General features: G+C 29.7%; 1 protein-coding gene across 5 annotated transcripts in view; it reads left to right on the top strand.

The window, feature by feature from the left end:
* The window catches only part of eif2ak4 (eukaryotic translation initiation factor 2 alpha kinase 4), a 49,442-nt gene that overhangs the window by 10,826 nt on the left and 20,842 nt on the right, over positions 1–17,774 (top strand). For 4 of the 5 annotated variants that reach the window (XR_010892481.1, XM_067366669.1, XM_067366668.1 and 1 more), the window contains 15 exons: positions 1,371–1,486; positions 1,561–1,715; positions 2,301–2,719; positions 4,266–4,338; positions 4,416–4,505; positions 4,576–4,698; positions 6,347–6,451; positions 6,633–6,696; positions 8,606–8,685; positions 8,755–8,856; positions 12,988–13,038; positions 13,118–13,354; positions 13,496–13,571; positions 17,324–17,445; positions 17,556–17,605. Coding sequence is in view for 4 of the 5 variants with exons in the window: in XM_067366669.1 (XP_067222770.1) it covers positions 1,371–1,486; positions 1,561–1,715; positions 2,301–2,719; positions 4,266–4,338; positions 4,416–4,505; positions 4,576–4,698; positions 6,347–6,451; positions 6,633–6,696; positions 8,606–8,685; positions 8,755–8,856; positions 12,988–13,038; positions 13,118–13,354; positions 13,496–13,571; positions 17,324–17,445; positions 17,556–17,605 (1,863 nt within the window). In the remaining variant the exon portion in view is untranslated. The remainder of the gene's footprint in view (positions 1–1,370; positions 1,487–1,560; positions 1,716–2,300; positions 2,720–4,265; positions 4,339–4,415; positions 4,506–4,575; positions 4,699–6,346; positions 6,452–6,632; positions 6,697–8,605; positions 8,686–8,754; positions 8,857–12,987; positions 13,039–13,117; positions 13,355–13,495; positions 13,572–17,323; positions 17,446–17,555; positions 17,606–17,774) is intronic. The other variant, XM_067366670.1, reaches the window with a different exon arrangement.

The raw sequence follows: 17,774 nt of genomic DNA, 5'->3' as shown, positions 1-17,774 counted from the left end.
CTTTTTGTAGAAATGTGTGATTTATGTGTCATATAGCTATAAAACAATAATAATAATAATAAATAAATAAATATAAAATCTAAATAAAAACAAAATTTATATTTGTCTTGCAAATGTAAAAATTGTATAATAAAAATAAAATAATAATAATAGTAATAATTACTATTATTTTGATTACAATTCCCCCTGAAATTAGTATTTCAATAATTCATTTATTTATTTATTTATTTTTAATTATAAATTTGATAAATTAATTAATTAAATCTTTTTTATTATTTATTTATTCTTTTTTAGTGTTTGGTTTTTCAAAACTACACAAAAAAAAAAAAATCCATATTTGCTGTGCTTGTCTGTAGGGCCAGAAATATGTGATTTTTTTAATAATAATAATAATAATAATAATAATAAGCTATATATATATATATATATATATATATATATATATATATATATATATATATATATATATATATATATATATATATATATATATATATAATAAAAAACCTAAATAGAAACAAAGAAATATTAGTATTGTAAATTAATAATAATAATTAAATATTAACTCCCCTTGAAGTTAATATTTCAATAATTTAACAACACATTCACATTTTCATGGTTTTCAGATAGATATTTTAAGTGTTTATAATACAAATAAACATTTTATTTGGGTGTTTTTATTTTAGTTTTTAAATGTATTCAATTTAATTTGACATTTTTCTGATTTAATATTTAGTAGAGCTGCACGATTTGTAAAAAAAAAAAAAATATTTATAAATATGCATATAATAATAATAATAATAATACTAAACTAGTGTTTAAAATACAAATAAACATTTTATTTTCAGTGTTTTTATTTTAATTTTTAAATTATTTAAAATGTGTGATTATATATTAATTTACATAATAATAATAATAATAATAATAATAATAATGCTAAATAAAAATAAATATTACTCTTTAATTTTTTACTGTATTTAAGAAAAATAATAAATAATAATCATTATTTTACATTACAACTGTAATATTACAACATTATTTATGGCTGTATTCATTTCTTAATGTTCAAAAATTAAACCATCAAACTTTTATTTTGAAAGAACATTGCAGTGAGCCATTAAAGCTTGTCTTTAGTGGATAAGAGCTTGTCTGTGAAGATGTGTGGCTCATGTCGAGCGTTTACTGTGATTCGAGTCGCTGTGAGACGCTGAAAACACGGGCGGATCACGAGCTGCTCATCTTCAGGCTGAAACACGCGTCACATGTGTTTATTTCATCGAATCACGGCTTCTGCAGACTTCTGAAGACACACACGACTGTGTTTTCATGCAGTTAAAGCTGACAGGTAATGGGTTTGTTTGTTTCTGCAGGTGTGTGTGTCTGAACGACGCTGACCGCTGGCACACCCACCAGCTCCTGGATCATCCGTTCCTGCGTCCTCCGTCTCCCAGGCCTGTGGCGGTGTGTCCGGAGTCCAGTCCAGAGGGTGACGCACAGTCTCAGTGTTTGTCCTGTCACATGATCAGCTTTTATTATAACAAGAGTGTTTGTGTTCCTCAGACACGGGCGTTGATTTCGCCTCCACGGTCGTCCCGCGCAGTCACCTCCTCAGCGCCCCCTTCAGTACGGAGGTGCAGAAGCAGTTCTCGCGCTACTACAACGAGTTCTCCGAGCTGCAGCTGCTGGGGAAGGGGGCGTTCGGGGCCGTTATTAAGGTATTAACCTCAGTCTGACCCCGCTGACCGATTCCTTCGTTTTTAAAAAGGGTTCCCTTCATCTCAGGGGCATGAGACTCTGAATCTTCCTGAATAATCATTCTAAACGTGCCCACAAAATCTGGCCTTGATTCGGTTTTTCTAAAGGTGCGTAAAAAAAAAAATTACGATTTAGTCCCTCGGGGTCAGATTGACCCCACACTGAAAATGAATGGGAAAAAATTAAAAAATGTCCTTTTTTCCATTTCATTTGTCCAAAAAATGTCTACATTTCCATAAAGGTGTGGTCCTAGACCATAAACACAAAGTGGAACAAACTTTCTATCTCATACACACACACACACACACACACACACACACACACACACACACACACACACACACACACACACACACACACACACACACACACAAATTTGGATTTCATCAAAAATATCTTAATTTGTGTTCTGAAGATGAACGAAGGTCGGGGGAGTAATAAATGACATTATTTTAATTTCTGGCTGAACTAACCCTATAAATCAGCACTAGAATATGTAGTTTTCTGCACGTGTGAATGCTTCTCTTTGTGTTTTTCTCCTGCAGGTCCAGAATAAGCTGGATGGTTGTTATTACGCGGTCAAGCGGATCCAGGTGAATCCGGCCAGTAAGCAGTTCCGGCGGATCAAAGGTGAGGTCACGCTGCTGTCGCGCCTCAACCACGAGAACATCGTGCGTTACTACAACGCCTGGATCGAGCGGCACGAGACGCCGTCCACCGGAGCGCTGACCAGCGACAGCTCCGAGGCGTTCAGCAGCCCCGAGAGACACTCGCGACCCGCGGCTCCGGCACGCAACGAGCTGGGCCTGATGGACAACATCGAGGAGGACGCGCCGCCGCCCGCCCTCGCCAGCTCCGTGGAGTGGAGCACCTCTCTGGAGAGATCCACCAGCGCCAAGTGCGACTCCGCGGACGACGAGGAGGACGACGATGAAGAGGAGGATGTGTTCTGTCTCTCCTTCCTGTGAGATTCGCGCTGGCCAATCATGTGTTTTGTGTTAGCCAATGTTTGCAGCCCTCCTCACAGCGACTCTTCGACAACGCTGATGTCATTTCAATTTATAATAAATGTTAGCAATAAAAAACTAAAATTTCTAATTAATTGAAATCATTAAACTTATTTATTAAAAGTTTAACATTTTTTTTTTTTTCCCAAATTCCGTTTTTCCCTTTTAATATTTTTTAGGATTCAGCTTTTTTCTGGACTCTGATTTAATCAAATATGCCTAATTAATTGAAATAATTAAACTTAAACAATTGAACAATTTATTAAAAGTTGAACAAAAAATAAACTTTTAGGAATCTTTTATTTTTTTCTGAATTCTGTTTTTTTTTTTTTTTTTTTTTTTTTTAATGGTTTATTTAATGGTTAAATTAAATGTTAGTAATCTACGGAAGAGGATTAGGGCCAAGCAATAATAAAAAATAAAACCATCTCGAGATTAAACTTGTTAAATTTCGAGAAAAAACTCGTTAAATTTCGAGAAAAAAAGTCGTTAAATTATGAGAACAAATTCGTAATTTAACGAATTTGTTCTCGTAATTTAACGACTTTTTTCTCATAAAATGTTGAGAATAAACTCATTAAATTATCTCAAATTATTTAACAACTTTAATCTCGAGATGGTTTTATTTTTTTATTATTGCTTGGCCCTAATTCTCTTCCGTAGTAAAATGCCTAATTAATTGAAATAATTAAACTTTTTATTCTAATAATTATTCTATTTTTTTTCTTTCAAATTCTGTTTTTTTTATTTTTTATTTTTTTGGATTCTGTTTTTTTTCCCCTACTTTTTTTCATTTTTCTGGACTCTGATTTCATGGTTAAATTAAATGTTAGTAATCAAATATGCCTAATTAATTGCAATAATTAAACTTACACAATTTAACAATTTATTAAAATTTTAATTTTTCCGAATTTTTAATTTTTCTGGACTCTGATTTAATGGTTAAATTAAATGTTATTAATCAAAAAGCACATCTAATTAATCAAAATAAAGAAATTTATACAATTAAACAACAATTTATTTAAAGTTTAACAAAAAATAAATGTTTCCTTCTACAAAATATGCTTTATTTTTTTCTTGTTTTTTATTTTTCTGGACACTAATTTAATGGTTAAATTAAATGTTAATAATTAAATATGCCTAATTAATTGAAATAATTAAACTTGTACAATTTAACAATTTATTAAAAGTTTAACTTTTTTTTTTTTTTTTTTTCAAAATTCCGTTTTTCTGGATTCTACTTTTTTTCCCCTAATTTTTTTATTTTTCTGGACTCTAATTTAATAGTTAAGTGATGGTAAAATTTTTCAGACCCTTTGAAATGTTTTTTATTTTTTCCAAATTCTGTTTTAATTTCTCCGGACCCCCTTTTCTTCCGTTTGAATCTTTCTGGAGGAGGATGTGTCCTGTCTCTGCTTCCTGTGAGATTGCCGCTGTCCGATCATGTGTTTTGTGTTAGCCAATGTTTGTGTTTCTGACGGTCCTCTGGTTCTCCGCACGCAGCCCTCCTGACAGCGACTCCGAGAGCGACATCATCTTCGACAACGCTGACGTCAGCAGGGAGAGCTTCCTACAGGTCAGTCACATGACAATGGTCACATGATTATATTGTCTCGTGTGTTTTTCTGAAGCACGTCATGTGATTCCCCGCAGGAGGAGCCCAGCAGCAGGAAGGCGGCGGATCCCGGAGAGAGCTCGGACTCGGAGAAGCCGCTCCTGATAGCGCATTACCTGTACATACAGGTGTGTGACGCTGCACATGTGACTTCACAGCAGTGGGAGAGTGTGTAACCGTGCTCTCGTGTGTGTTCAGATGGAGTACTGTGAGAAAAGCACTTTAAGAGACACCATCGATCAGGGCTTGTATCAGGACGCCAGCCGCCTCTGGAGGCTCTTCCGGGAGATCCTGGACGGTCTGTCCTACATCCATGAACAGGTGATCACCTTCTGACGGGAATCACTTCTGCTGATGAGAAATGTTATTTATTTAGTTTTTCCTAATTAGGGTTTAATTTTTCTGGATTCTGTGATTTAATCGTTAATTTAAATGTCAGTAATCAAAAGCATGTTTAATTAATTGAAATTACAAAACAATTTGTTTAAAGTTTAACAAAAAAAAAAACTTTTCAGACCTTATAATATGTGCTTTATTTTTTCCCAAATTCCATTTGAATTTTTCTGGATTCCATTTCCTTCCGTTTTAAATTTTTCTGGACTTTAAATCATTCAATGGTTAAATTAAATGTTAGTAATAAAAAAAATAAAATGTCTAATTAATTTAAATCGTTAAACTTATAGAATTTAATAATTTATTAAAAGTTGGACAAAAAATACATTTTTAGAACCCTATTAATTCCTTTTTTTTTTTTTTGGGGATTCTGTTTTTTTTCCCCTACTTTTTTTCATTTTTCTGGACTCTGATTTCATGGTTAAATTAAATGTTAGTAATCAAATATGCCTAATTAATTGCAATAATTAAACTTACACAATTTAACAATTTATTAAAATTTTAATTTTTCCGAATTCAATTTTTTTCTCATTTTTTATTTTTCTGGACTCTGATTTAATGGTTAAATTAAATGTTAGTGATCAAAAAGCACATGTAATTAATCAAAATCAAGAAATGTATACAATTTAACAACAGTTTATTTAAAGTTTAACAAAAAATAAATTTTTTGTACTTTACTTTTTTCCCAAATTCCATTTAAATTTTCCTGGATTCCATTTTTTCCTGATTTAATGGTTAAATTAAATGTTAGTAATCAAATATGCCTAATTAATTGAAATAATTTATTAAAAGTTTAACAAAAAATTATTATTTTTTTTTTCCAAATTCCGTTTTTCCATTTTAATTTTTTTCCCCCCTAATTTTTACATTTTTCTGGACTCTGATTTAATAGTTAAATAATGGTAAAATATTTCGGACCCTATGAATTTTTTTTTTTTTTTTCAAAATTCCATTTACATTTTTCTGGACTCTGATTTAATGGTTAAATTAAATGTTAGCAATTAATAAATTGTTAATTGTTTACATTTAATGATTTCAATTAATTAGACTTTTTTTTTTTTTAAGTTTAACAAACTTACATTTTTAGGGCTGTATGAAATTTTTTTTAGTCTGTGTTTTCAGTTTTGATGTTTCTGGATTAAATTTTAAAGGTTTAATTCAATTTTAATGATCAAAAAGCATGTCTAATTAATTGAATTTATAAAACTTAAACAGCTTAACAATTTACCTTTTTTATTATTTACAATATTAGGGCTCTATAAAAATGTTTTATCTTTTCAGAATTTAATTTTTCAGAATTTATGATTTAATACAGATTTATTTTCAAAAATAGTGATAATCAAATGAAGGGATAAAACATTAACAAATGATTTAATCTTTTGAAATGTAATCAAATGAATATTTAAATAATCTTTTTGCAGTTTAATGTTCACAAACACTAGTTCATATGATGATTTCATTAAGTGTACAGCCCTACTTTTGATGCAAAATTGCATGTCTGTGTTATGCAGTGAATTCAGTTTTCAGGATTCTGTGATTCTGCTGAAATGACAGTAATATAATCTCTGTTTCACAGGGAATGATCCACAGAGACCTGAAGCCTGTCAACATCTTCCTGGACTCTCAGGATCACGTGAAGATCGGAGACTTCGGCCTGGCGACGGATCACCCAGCGAATGTGGTACTGCATGTGTTTGTCATGTGACCATTAGATGAATATCTGTGCCGTAGATTGACACGAAACAGCAGTTTTGATCCTTTCTGAACTAGTGCACATTCAGACAGTGTGTCTCATGCATTATTCATGAGAGTGTATTGTTTTCTGATTGGCACACGTAACTGACGCGTCATGTGTGTCTCAGGCTGCAGGTAAACTGGAGGTGGAGGAAAGCAGCTCAGGGTTTGTCCCAAAACCAGATCCAACAGGTGATCAAATGTGTTTCCTTCCCTTCTGTTCATATCGTCTTCTCCAAAATACAAACAGGTCAATAATGTTAGTGACAGCAGCAGGAACTGTTCATCGAACACATACAGTGAGAGCATTGCCCTCGCATGTGCGACTAAACACGGACGTGTGAGCTGTGAAATGTTTAGTAGCGTGTGTGCAATATAATGAATTTATTAGAGGTCGAATTCAAATCAAATACTGCCAAACTGCCCATACTGCTTCTGAGTAGGATGTCTACTTCATTTATTTCCATATTGTCCTACATTTTATGGTTCAGATCACTCAAATAAATGGAGGCACCCTTAAATGGTCAGATATGGATGTTGGGTGTCATCTAGTGAAAAAGTGTGGTACTGCGCCCAAACAAAATCCTACTGAAAGCTCATTTTTGATATATTTCAACCTAAAGTTTGGAATGTTGACATTTTTGACTTTTATTTTCTTGCAGTTTAAGAGTGAAACATGCTTTGTAATATATTATTATAAAATATAAACAATTATATTTTTACATTTTCATAAACTTAAACTTCTATAACTTTTAACTTTGACTGTGTGAAAAAGTTAGTTAGTTAAAGGTTTTTCTCAGAATTCTGTTAATGAAAATCAGAGCGATCAGCTGACTTCAGATAACCATCACTTTTGTTACAGACAATTATACACACATACATGTATATATCTTAAAGTAGGCCTATAAATAATATTTATATAATAATAAATATTTATATTTGTAATAAATTTGTATTAAATCATAAATTCAGAAAAATTTAAATGCACAACACAGAATTTCTTTCTTCTTTTTTTTTTTTTTTTTTTAGAAAAAGCACTTAATTTTTTAAGTGCTTTTCTGAAAAATAAAACATTTCGGAAGGCCCTATTATTGTTTTAAAAAAAGGATAAATTAAGTTGTAAAAGTTGTATGCATTCAATTGATTAGACATGCTTTTTGATTATGAAAATTTAATTAAACCATTAAAATGGAATCCAAAAAAATTTAAATGCAAAACACAGAATTTGGGAAAAATAAATTGGAATTTGGACTTTTAATTAATTGCTGATAACTGTATGAGTTTCGTGATTTCAATTAATTAGACATATTTTTTTATCACTAAAATTTAATTTAACCATTAAAACAAAGTCCAGAAAAATTTTAATGAATAATAATAATAAAAAAATGGAATGCAAAAAATTAAAACAAAAAAAACAAAACAAAAAGTAATGCAGAAAAAATAAAATGGGGAAAAAACACGGAATCCTGAAAAATGAAAATGGAAAAAACGGAATCCAGAAAAATTTAAATGAATAATAAAAAAAAAAAGAAAAGAAAAAAAAACAGAATCCAGAAAAATATAAATGTGTGTGTGTGTGTGTATATATATATATATATATATATATATATATATATATATATATATATATATATATATATATATATATATATATATATATATATAATATTAAAAATTAAATTAAAAAATTAAAACAGAAAAAAATTAATTTGGGGAAAAAAAAAAACATTTTATAGGGCCCTTTTTTCATTTACATGAATTATTAAAGTTTCTTGATTTCAGTTAATTAGACGTGCTTTTTGATTACTAACATCTAATTTAACCATTAAAAAAATTGGAGTCATTATATATAAGCACATACATATATTCAGTTATACAGTTTAAAGCAGGAAAATGTAAAAACAAGTGTAGTTTTTGTATTCTAATAAATGAAATAATTTTGCATGTGAGTGTCTTCTTTAACCCCCTCATTAAGGAAAAACAGTATATTTAACACAATATTTGATAAGCGTCAAGCCCTGTAATATTCAGTATATATGGGAAATATTTGAGTGTATGACTTTTTTATCGCTGTACTCATATTGTTGTTTGTATTTCCCAGATAACATGACCGGTATGGTCGGCACGGCTCTTTACGTCGGTCCAGAGGTTCAGGGAAACACTAAAGCCACGTACAACCAGGTATTAAAGATCCCGCTGTTTTCCTCATTCAGACGTCTTCCGTCACTGACGCTGTTCGTGTCTCTGTAGAAAGTGGATCTGTTCAGTCTGGGCATCATCCTGTTCGAGATGTCCTACCGACCCATGACCACCGCGTCAGAACGCATATTTGTGCTCAGCCAACTCAGGAAAGTGAGTCTCGAAAAACACAGTAAAAATAGTGAAATATTATTATAATTTAAATTTTGTGTTTTCAATGTGAATATATTGTGAAATGTAATTTATATCATGTGATCAAAGCTGAATTTTCATCATATTAGAATGATTTCTGACACTGAAGACTGGAGTAATGATGCTGAAAATTCAGCTTTGATCACATGATATAAATTACACCTCATAATATATTCACATAGAAAACACACAATTTAAATTATAATAATATTTCACTATTTTTAGTGTATTTTGTAATCAAATAAATGCAGCAAAAACATTAAAAACACAGTAAAAATAGTGAAATATTTTTATAATTCAAAATATGTGTTTTCAATGTGAATATATTGTTAAATGTAATTTATATCATGTGATCAAAGCTGAATTTTCATCATATTAGAATGATTTCTGACACTGAAGACTGGAGTAATGATGCTGAAAATTCAGCTTTGATCACATGATATAAATTACACCTCATAATATATTCACATAGAAAACACACAATTTAAATTATAATAATATTTCACTATTTTTAGTGTATTTTTTAATCAAATAAATGCAGCAAAAACATTAAAAACACAGTAAAAATAGTGAAATATTTTTATAATTCAAAATATGTGTTTTCAATGTGAATATATTGTTAAATGTAATTTATATCATGTGATCAAAGCTGAATTTTCATCATATTAGAATGATTTCTGACACTGAAGACTGGAGTAATGATGCTGAAAATTCAGCTTTGATCACATGATATAAATTACACCTCATAATATATTCACATAGAAAACACACAATTTAAATTATAATAATATTTCACTATTTTTAGTGTATTTTTTAATCAAATAAATGCAGCAAAAACATTAAAAACACAGTAAAAATAGTGAAATATTTTTATAATTCAAAATATGTGTTTTCAATGTGAATATATTGTTAAATGTAATTTATATCATGTGATCAAAGCTGAATTTTCATCATATTAGAATGATTTCTGACACTGAAGACTGGAGTAATGATGCTGAAAATTCAGCTTTGATCACATGATATAAATTACACCTCATAATATATTCACATAGAAAACACACAATTTAAATTATAATAATATTTCACTATTTTTAGTGTATTTTTTAATCAAATAAATGCAGCAAAAACATTAAAAACACAGTAAAAATAGTGAAATATTTTTATAATTCAAAATATGTGTTTTCAATGTGAATATATTGTTAAATGTAATTTATATCATGTGATCAAAGCTGAATTTTCATCATATTAGAATGATTTCTGACACTGAAGACTGGAGTAATGATGCTGAAAATTCAGCTTTGATCACATGATATAAATTACACCTCATAATATATTCACATAGAAAACACACAATTTAAATTATAATAATATTTCACTATTTTTAGTGTATTTTTTAATCAAATAAATGCAGCAAAAACATTAAAAACACAGTAAAAATAGTGAAATATTTTTATAATTCAAAATATGTGTTTTCAATGTGAATATATTGTTAAATGTAATTTATATCATGTGATCAAAGCTGAATTTTCATCATATTAGAATGATTTCTGACACTGAAGACTGGAGTAATGATGCTGAAAATTCAGCTTTGATCACATGATATAAATTACACCTCATAATATATTCACATAGAAAACACACAATTTAAATTATAATAATATTTCACTATTTTTAGTGTATTTTTTAATCAAATAAATGCAGCAAAAACATTAAAAACACAGTAAAAATAGTGAAATATTTTTATAATTCAAAATATGTGTTTTCAATGTGAATATATTGTTAAATGTAATTTATATCATGTGATCAAAGCTGAATTTTCATCATATTAGAATGATTTCTGACACTGAAGACTGGAGTAATGATGCTGAAAATTCAGCTTTGATCACATGATATAAATTACACCTCATAATATATTCACATAGAAAACACACAATTTAAATTATAATAATATTTCACTATTTTTAGTGTATTTTTTAATCAAATAAATGCAGCAAAAACATTAAAAACACAGTAAAAATAGTGAAATATTTTTATAATTCAAAATATGTGTTTTCAATGTGAATATATTGTTAAATGTAATTTATATCATGTGATCAAAGCTGAATTTTCATCATATTAGAATGATTTCTGACACTGAAGACTGGAGTAATGATGCTGAAAATTCAGCTTTGATCACATGATATAAATTACACCTCATAATATATTCACATAGAAAACACACAATTTAAATTATAATAATATTTCACTATTTTTAGTGTATTTTTTAATCAAATAAATGCAGCAAAAACATTAAAAACACAGTAAAAATAGTGAAATATTTTTATAATTCAAAATATGTGTTTTCAATGTGAATATATTGTTAAATGTAATTTATATCATGTGATCAAAGCTGAATTTTCATCATATTAGAATGATTTCTGACACTGAAGACTGGAGTAATGATGCTGAAAATTCAGCTTTGATCACATGATATAAATTACACCTCATAATATATTCACATAGAAAACACACAATTTAAATTATAATAATATTTCACTATTTTTAGTGTATTTTTTAATCAAATAAATGCAGCAAAAACATTTAAAACACAGTAAAAATAGTGAAATATTTTTATAATTCAAAATATGTGTTTTCAATGTGAATATATTGTTAAATGTAATTTATATCATGTGATCAAAGCTGAATTTTCATCATATTAGAATGATTTCTGACACTGAAGACTGGAGTAATGATGCTGAAAATTCAGCTTTGATCACATGATATAAATTACACCTCATAATATATTCACATAGAAAACACACAATTTAAATTATAATAATATTTCTCTATTTTTAGTGTATTTTTTAATCAAATAAATGCAGCAAAAACATTAAAAACACAGTAAAAATAGTGAAATATTTTTATAATTCAAAATATGTGTTTTCAATGTGAATATATTGTTAAATGTAATTTATATCATGTGATCAAAGCTGAATTTTCATCATATTAGAATGATTTCTGACACTGAAGACTGGAGTAATGATGCTGAAAATTCAGCTTTGATCACATGATATAAATTACACCTCATAATATATTCACATAGAAAACACACAATTTAAATTATAATAATATTTCACTATTTTTAGTGTATTTTTTAATCAAATAAATGCAGCAAAAACATTAAAAACACAGTAAAAATAGTGAAATATTTTTATAATTCAAAATATGTGTTTTCAATGTGAATATATTGTTAAATGTAATTTATATCATGTGATCAAAGCTGAATTTTCATCATATTAGAATGATTTCTGACACTGAAGACTGGAGTAATGATGCTGAAAATTCAGCTTTGATCACATGATATAAATTACACCTCATAATATATTCACATAGAAAACACACAATTTAAATTATAATAATATTTCACTATTTTTAGTGTATTTTTTAATCAAATAAATGCAGCAAAAACATTTAAAACACAGTAAAAATAGTGAAATATTTTTATAATTCAAAATATGTGTTTTCAATGTGAATATATTGTTAAATGTAATTTATATCATGTGATCAAAGCTGAATTTTCATCATATTAGAATGATTTCTGACACTGAAGACTGGAGTAATGATGCTGAAAATTCAGCTTTGATCACATGATATAAATTACACCTCATAATATATTCACATAGAAAACACACAATTTAAATTATAATAATATTTCACTATTTTTAGTGTATTTTTTAATCAAATAAATGCAGCAAAAACATTAAAAACACAGTAAAAATAGTGAAATATTTTTATAATTCAAAATATGTGTTTTCAATGTGAATATATTGTTAAATGTAATTTATATCATGTGATCAAAGCTGAATTTTCATCATATTAGAATGATTTCTGACACTGAAGACTGGAGTAATGATGCTGAAAATTCAGCTTTGATCACATGATATAAATTACACCTCATAATATATTCACATAGAAAACACACAATTTAAATTATAATAATATTTCACTATTTTTAGTGTATTTTTGATCAAATAAATGCAGCAAAAACATTAAAAAACATCAGTTTTCTTCAAATGTCACATGATAACTCGTTCTGCTCTGTCTGTCCTGCAGGAGCCGATTAGTTTCCCTGAAGACTTTCATGAGAATGAGAGTGGGATGCAGGTGAACGTCATTTCTCGTCCGTGTTTGTTCTCTCTCACATCAGCCCTCGTGTTATTACCCAGAGTTCCTGTTCCTGCAGATGAAGGTGATCAGCTGGCTGTTGAATCACGACCCGGCGCTGCGTCCGACGGCGGTGGAGCTGCTGAAGAGCGATCTTCTTCCTCCGCCGCAGATGGAGGAGTCGGAGCTCCACGAGGTGCTGCAGCACACCATGGCCAACGTCAGCGGGAAGGCCTACCGCACCATGGTCAACCAGCTCTTCTCGCAGAACATCTCGCCCGTCATGGACTTCACCTACGACATCGACATCCACAAGGTAGAAAAGAGCCGAAAACACTGAGCAGAAGTGTGTGAATCCAGATTTAATGACATAAACTGTTCAGATGCACGAGTCTGTCCACACCAGCAGGTGGCGCTGTGCTCTTATTTATCTGTCTGATGTGGTTCTGTTCTGCAGGGCAGTTTTCACTTCACCACAGCTAAACTCCAGCAGTACGTGTACGAGACGGTCACCAGGATCTTCAGACGACACGGTGAGGGACACACAGGGGCATTGTGGGTCGTGTTTCCCCTTCCTCTGCACTCAGATTGACCTGCTGGAGCACGAATAATTATTTTACATAAAAAGTGGGATTCTAGAAGACATAAAAGCAATAAAACATCTTATAAAGTGGATTTTTCTGCCTCTAAAGTGTAATTAGATGACCTCTGAACTAGGCTTTATGGGATTAATCCAACAATATTATATTATATTATATTATATTATATTATATTATATTATATTATATTATATTATATTATATTATATTATATTATATTATATTATATTAGATTATATTAGATTAGATTAGATTAGATAAATAAATATTAATTTTCACAACATTAAAACCTTAATCATATGGGCCTATTATTATTATTATTATTATTATTTTATATTATGTTATATTAATATTATATTAGATTAGCGTTTTAATATTGTGAAAATTAATATACATTAATCTAATCATATGGGTCTATTTTTTATTATTATATATTAGATTATATTAGATTAATATTATTAATTTGAACAACATTTAAACGCTAATCATATGGCCTGTTTTTATTATATTATATTATATTATATTATATTATATTATATTATATTATATTATATTATATTATATTATATTATATTATATTATATTATATTATATTATATAAATATTAATTTTCACAACATTAAAACCTTAATCATATGGGCCTATTTTTATTATTATTATTATTTTATATTATATTATATTAATATTATTAATTTTAACAACATTTAAACGCTAATCATATGGGCCTATTTTTTATATTATTTATATTTATTATATTAATAAATATTAATAAATATTATATTTTCACAGCATTAAAATGGAAATCATTTGGGCCTATTTTATTATTATATTTTAATATGTAATATATTTAATTATATAAATATTATGAATTTTTACAGCATTAAAATATAAATCATATGGGCCTATTATTATATTATTATTCTCATACAGGTCTATTTTATTATCATTATTATATTACGTTATATTATATATGAATTAATTGTATAAATATGAACTTTCACAGCATTAAAATATATTTATATATTCATAAAGCGACAGAAAACAAAAGAAAATGAATCGTAATAGTTTTATTACAGTGAATCGTCAGACCTGCGCTCAACCAGAGTAAAATCACAGTAACGCACTTCCTCTTGTGTTTTACTGCTGTGCTCAACCAGATGCAGTTATTATCGCCCAATTATCTGAACAGGAAGTGAAGTGCAGAAGTGTCCACATGATGTAGTTTGTGGTTCACGTCGCGGTTTATTCTGGTGTAAAGCGGCTCGTATGACGGAAATGCCGCCGTCACTCAGGGGTCAAAGGGGATGAAGCGCTGCCGTTATGTGTTTATGAGCACAATAAATGTCCCAGGAAAACATGTCTGGTATTGTTTGTGTTTACGGTGAATTATAACGCTGGAATATTGTGGAGCTGAAGGGAAGTGAAGATATGTTCTCTAATATCCTGTTAAGACAAACCGTATTTGCAGCATACTTTGTGTTATGCCTGTTTGTTTAGTTTTTGACTGATTGCGTAACAATGTATGGCTGTAAACATCAGAAATCTGAGCTGGACGAGACCTTGAAACTGAATCTTGCAGAGCTACTCCTAATTTAAAGTAGTTAAACCCGAGTTAAACTGCTCTGATGTGATTTAAAGACACGGTACATACTGGAAAATGAAATATTATTCTAGTTTATTGTGACAGCGTCAACCCTAACACACATTTACACTAAATATTACAAATAAAACACTAAATATTCAGCTGAAAATGTTCTGGACACTACTGAGTGAATCAAATGAATCACTGAATCATTTGCTTTCTAAATGATTCAGTTTGCTAAACTGAATCGTGTTGTTAGTTAACCAACAGCACGGGTAAAGCACATTTTGCCAAAAGTAGTTGATTACTGCCCTACAAAGAAGGGAGTGAATCAAATGAGTCTGTGAATCTTTCCTTCTTTCTGAATGATCCAGTTTGCAAAACTGAATCATGTTATTAGTTAATCAACAACTCTGATTAAAATTTGTCAAAGTAGTTTGATACTACACTACAAATATGGACTTCTTGGAACACTATTGAGTAATGAATCAAATGAATCATTTGATAAGTCTTTTGTAGTGGTTCATTGAAATGAACTTTCTGAATAATCCAATTTGCAAATCTGAGTCATGTTGTTTGTTAGTTACTCAAAACCACTGGGAACATTTAGCAAAAGTAGCTGGTTACTACACTACGTACTAAGTATAGACTTCTGGGAACGTTATTGAGTGAATCAAATGAATCATTTGATGAGTCTGATTAATCGAAATAAACTTTCTGAATGATTCAATTTGCGAAACTGAATCATGTTGTTGGTTACTCAGCAAAATGGAAACATTTTGCAAAAGTAGTTGGATACGACCCTACAAAGTATGGACTTCTGTGAACGATTAAGTGAATCAAATCTGTGAATCTTTCTTTTTATATTGATTTTTTTTAATATTATTTTTATATTTTATATCAACTAAGTCATGTTAGTTAATTAAAACACACTGGTACACTTTTTTTGCAAAATTATTTGGCTAAGCAGCTACAGTTTGGACTTCTGGGAACATTGAATAATGAATCAAGTGAATCATTTAATGAGTCTTTTGAAATGTTTTATTGAAATGAACTTTCTAAATAATCCAGTTTGCTAAACTGAATCATGTTGTTAGCTTATCAAAAACACTGGTAAAATTTTACAAATGTATGTGGCTACTAAGCTAAAAAAATATGGGATTCTGTGAACACTATTGAAAAATGAATCAAATGAATCATTTGATGAGTCTTTTGAACTGGTTCACTGAAATTGAAGTTTTTGAATGATCCAATTTGCGTAACTGAATCATGTTGTTAGTTTATCAAAAACACTGGTAAAATTTTGCAAAAGTGCACTACACACTAATGTACACTACACTGCAAAATACGCACTTTTTTAGAACACTATTGAGTGAGTCAAATGAATTGCTGAATCACTTTCTGAATGATCCAGTTAGTGAAATGAATCATGTTGTTTGTTAACCAACACTGATTAAAATTTTAAAAAGTTACTCTTCCACAAAATATGGACTTCTAGGAACGTTATTTAGTGAATCAAATGAATCATTTGATGAGTCTTTTGAACTGATTAATTTAAAATGAACTTTCTGAATGATCCAATTTGCTGAATTGAATCATGTTCTTAGTTAACCAACAAAACTGGTAAAATTTTACAAATGTATTTGGCTTCTATGCTAAAAAAATTGGGCTTCTGCGAACACTATTGACTAATGAATCAAATGAGTCATTTGATGAGTCATTTGAACTGGTTCATTGAAATTAACTTTCTGAATGATTCAATTTGCGAAACTCAATCATGTTGTTAGTTACTTAACATCAGTGGTAACATTTTGCAAAAGTATTTGGATACTATGCTACAAAGTATGGACTTATAAGTGAATCAATTTCTCAGTGAATCTTTCTTTTTTTTTATTGAATGATCCAATTTGCTGAACTGAATCATGTTAGTTAACCAACAAAACTGGTAAAAGTTTACAAATGTATTTGGCTACTTGCTAAAAAATTTGGACTTCTGTGAACACTACTGAGAAATGAATCAAATGAATCATTTGATGAGTCTTTTGAACTGGTTCATTCTGAATGATCAGTGAGCTGTAGCTTGTGATGATGGTCTGTCCGTCAGGTGCGGTTCGACTCCAGACGCCGCTGCTCTTGCCCAGGAACAGACGTCTGTATGAAGGATGTGAGACGGCGTGTTTCATGGATCACAGCGGCATGCTGGTGTCTCTGCCGTACGATCTGAGAGTGAGTGAATCGTCCTCTCGTGCCAAACCCACGAGTGAGTCACAGAGTCATGTGCATAAAAACTCTAAACCAAGTTTTCAAAGCATTTCTCTCTCCTTCTCTCTCATCAGCTGGCGTTTGCCAGATTTGTGGCCAGAAACAACATTTCACATCTCAAAAGGTACTTTGAATTTCGTGAATTACTGTCCAACGATTCACAGATGAATTCTGTATTTTAGTCTATTGTATATAATAGACTGCTGGTCAAAAGTTTGGATTGATTAAGATTTTTCAATGTTTTTGAGAAGAAGGAATCTCTTCTGCTCACTGAGGCTGCGTTTATTTGATCA

This window comes from Chanodichthys erythropterus, chromosome 18 (assembly GCF_024489055.1).
Source record: "Chanodichthys erythropterus isolate Z2021 chromosome 18, ASM2448905v1, whole genome shotgun sequence".
NCBI classification, from domain to species: Eukaryota; Metazoa; Chordata; class Actinopteri; order Cypriniformes; family Xenocyprididae; genus Chanodichthys; species Chanodichthys erythropterus.
This window is presented reverse-complemented; position numbering and strand designations above follow the sequence as displayed.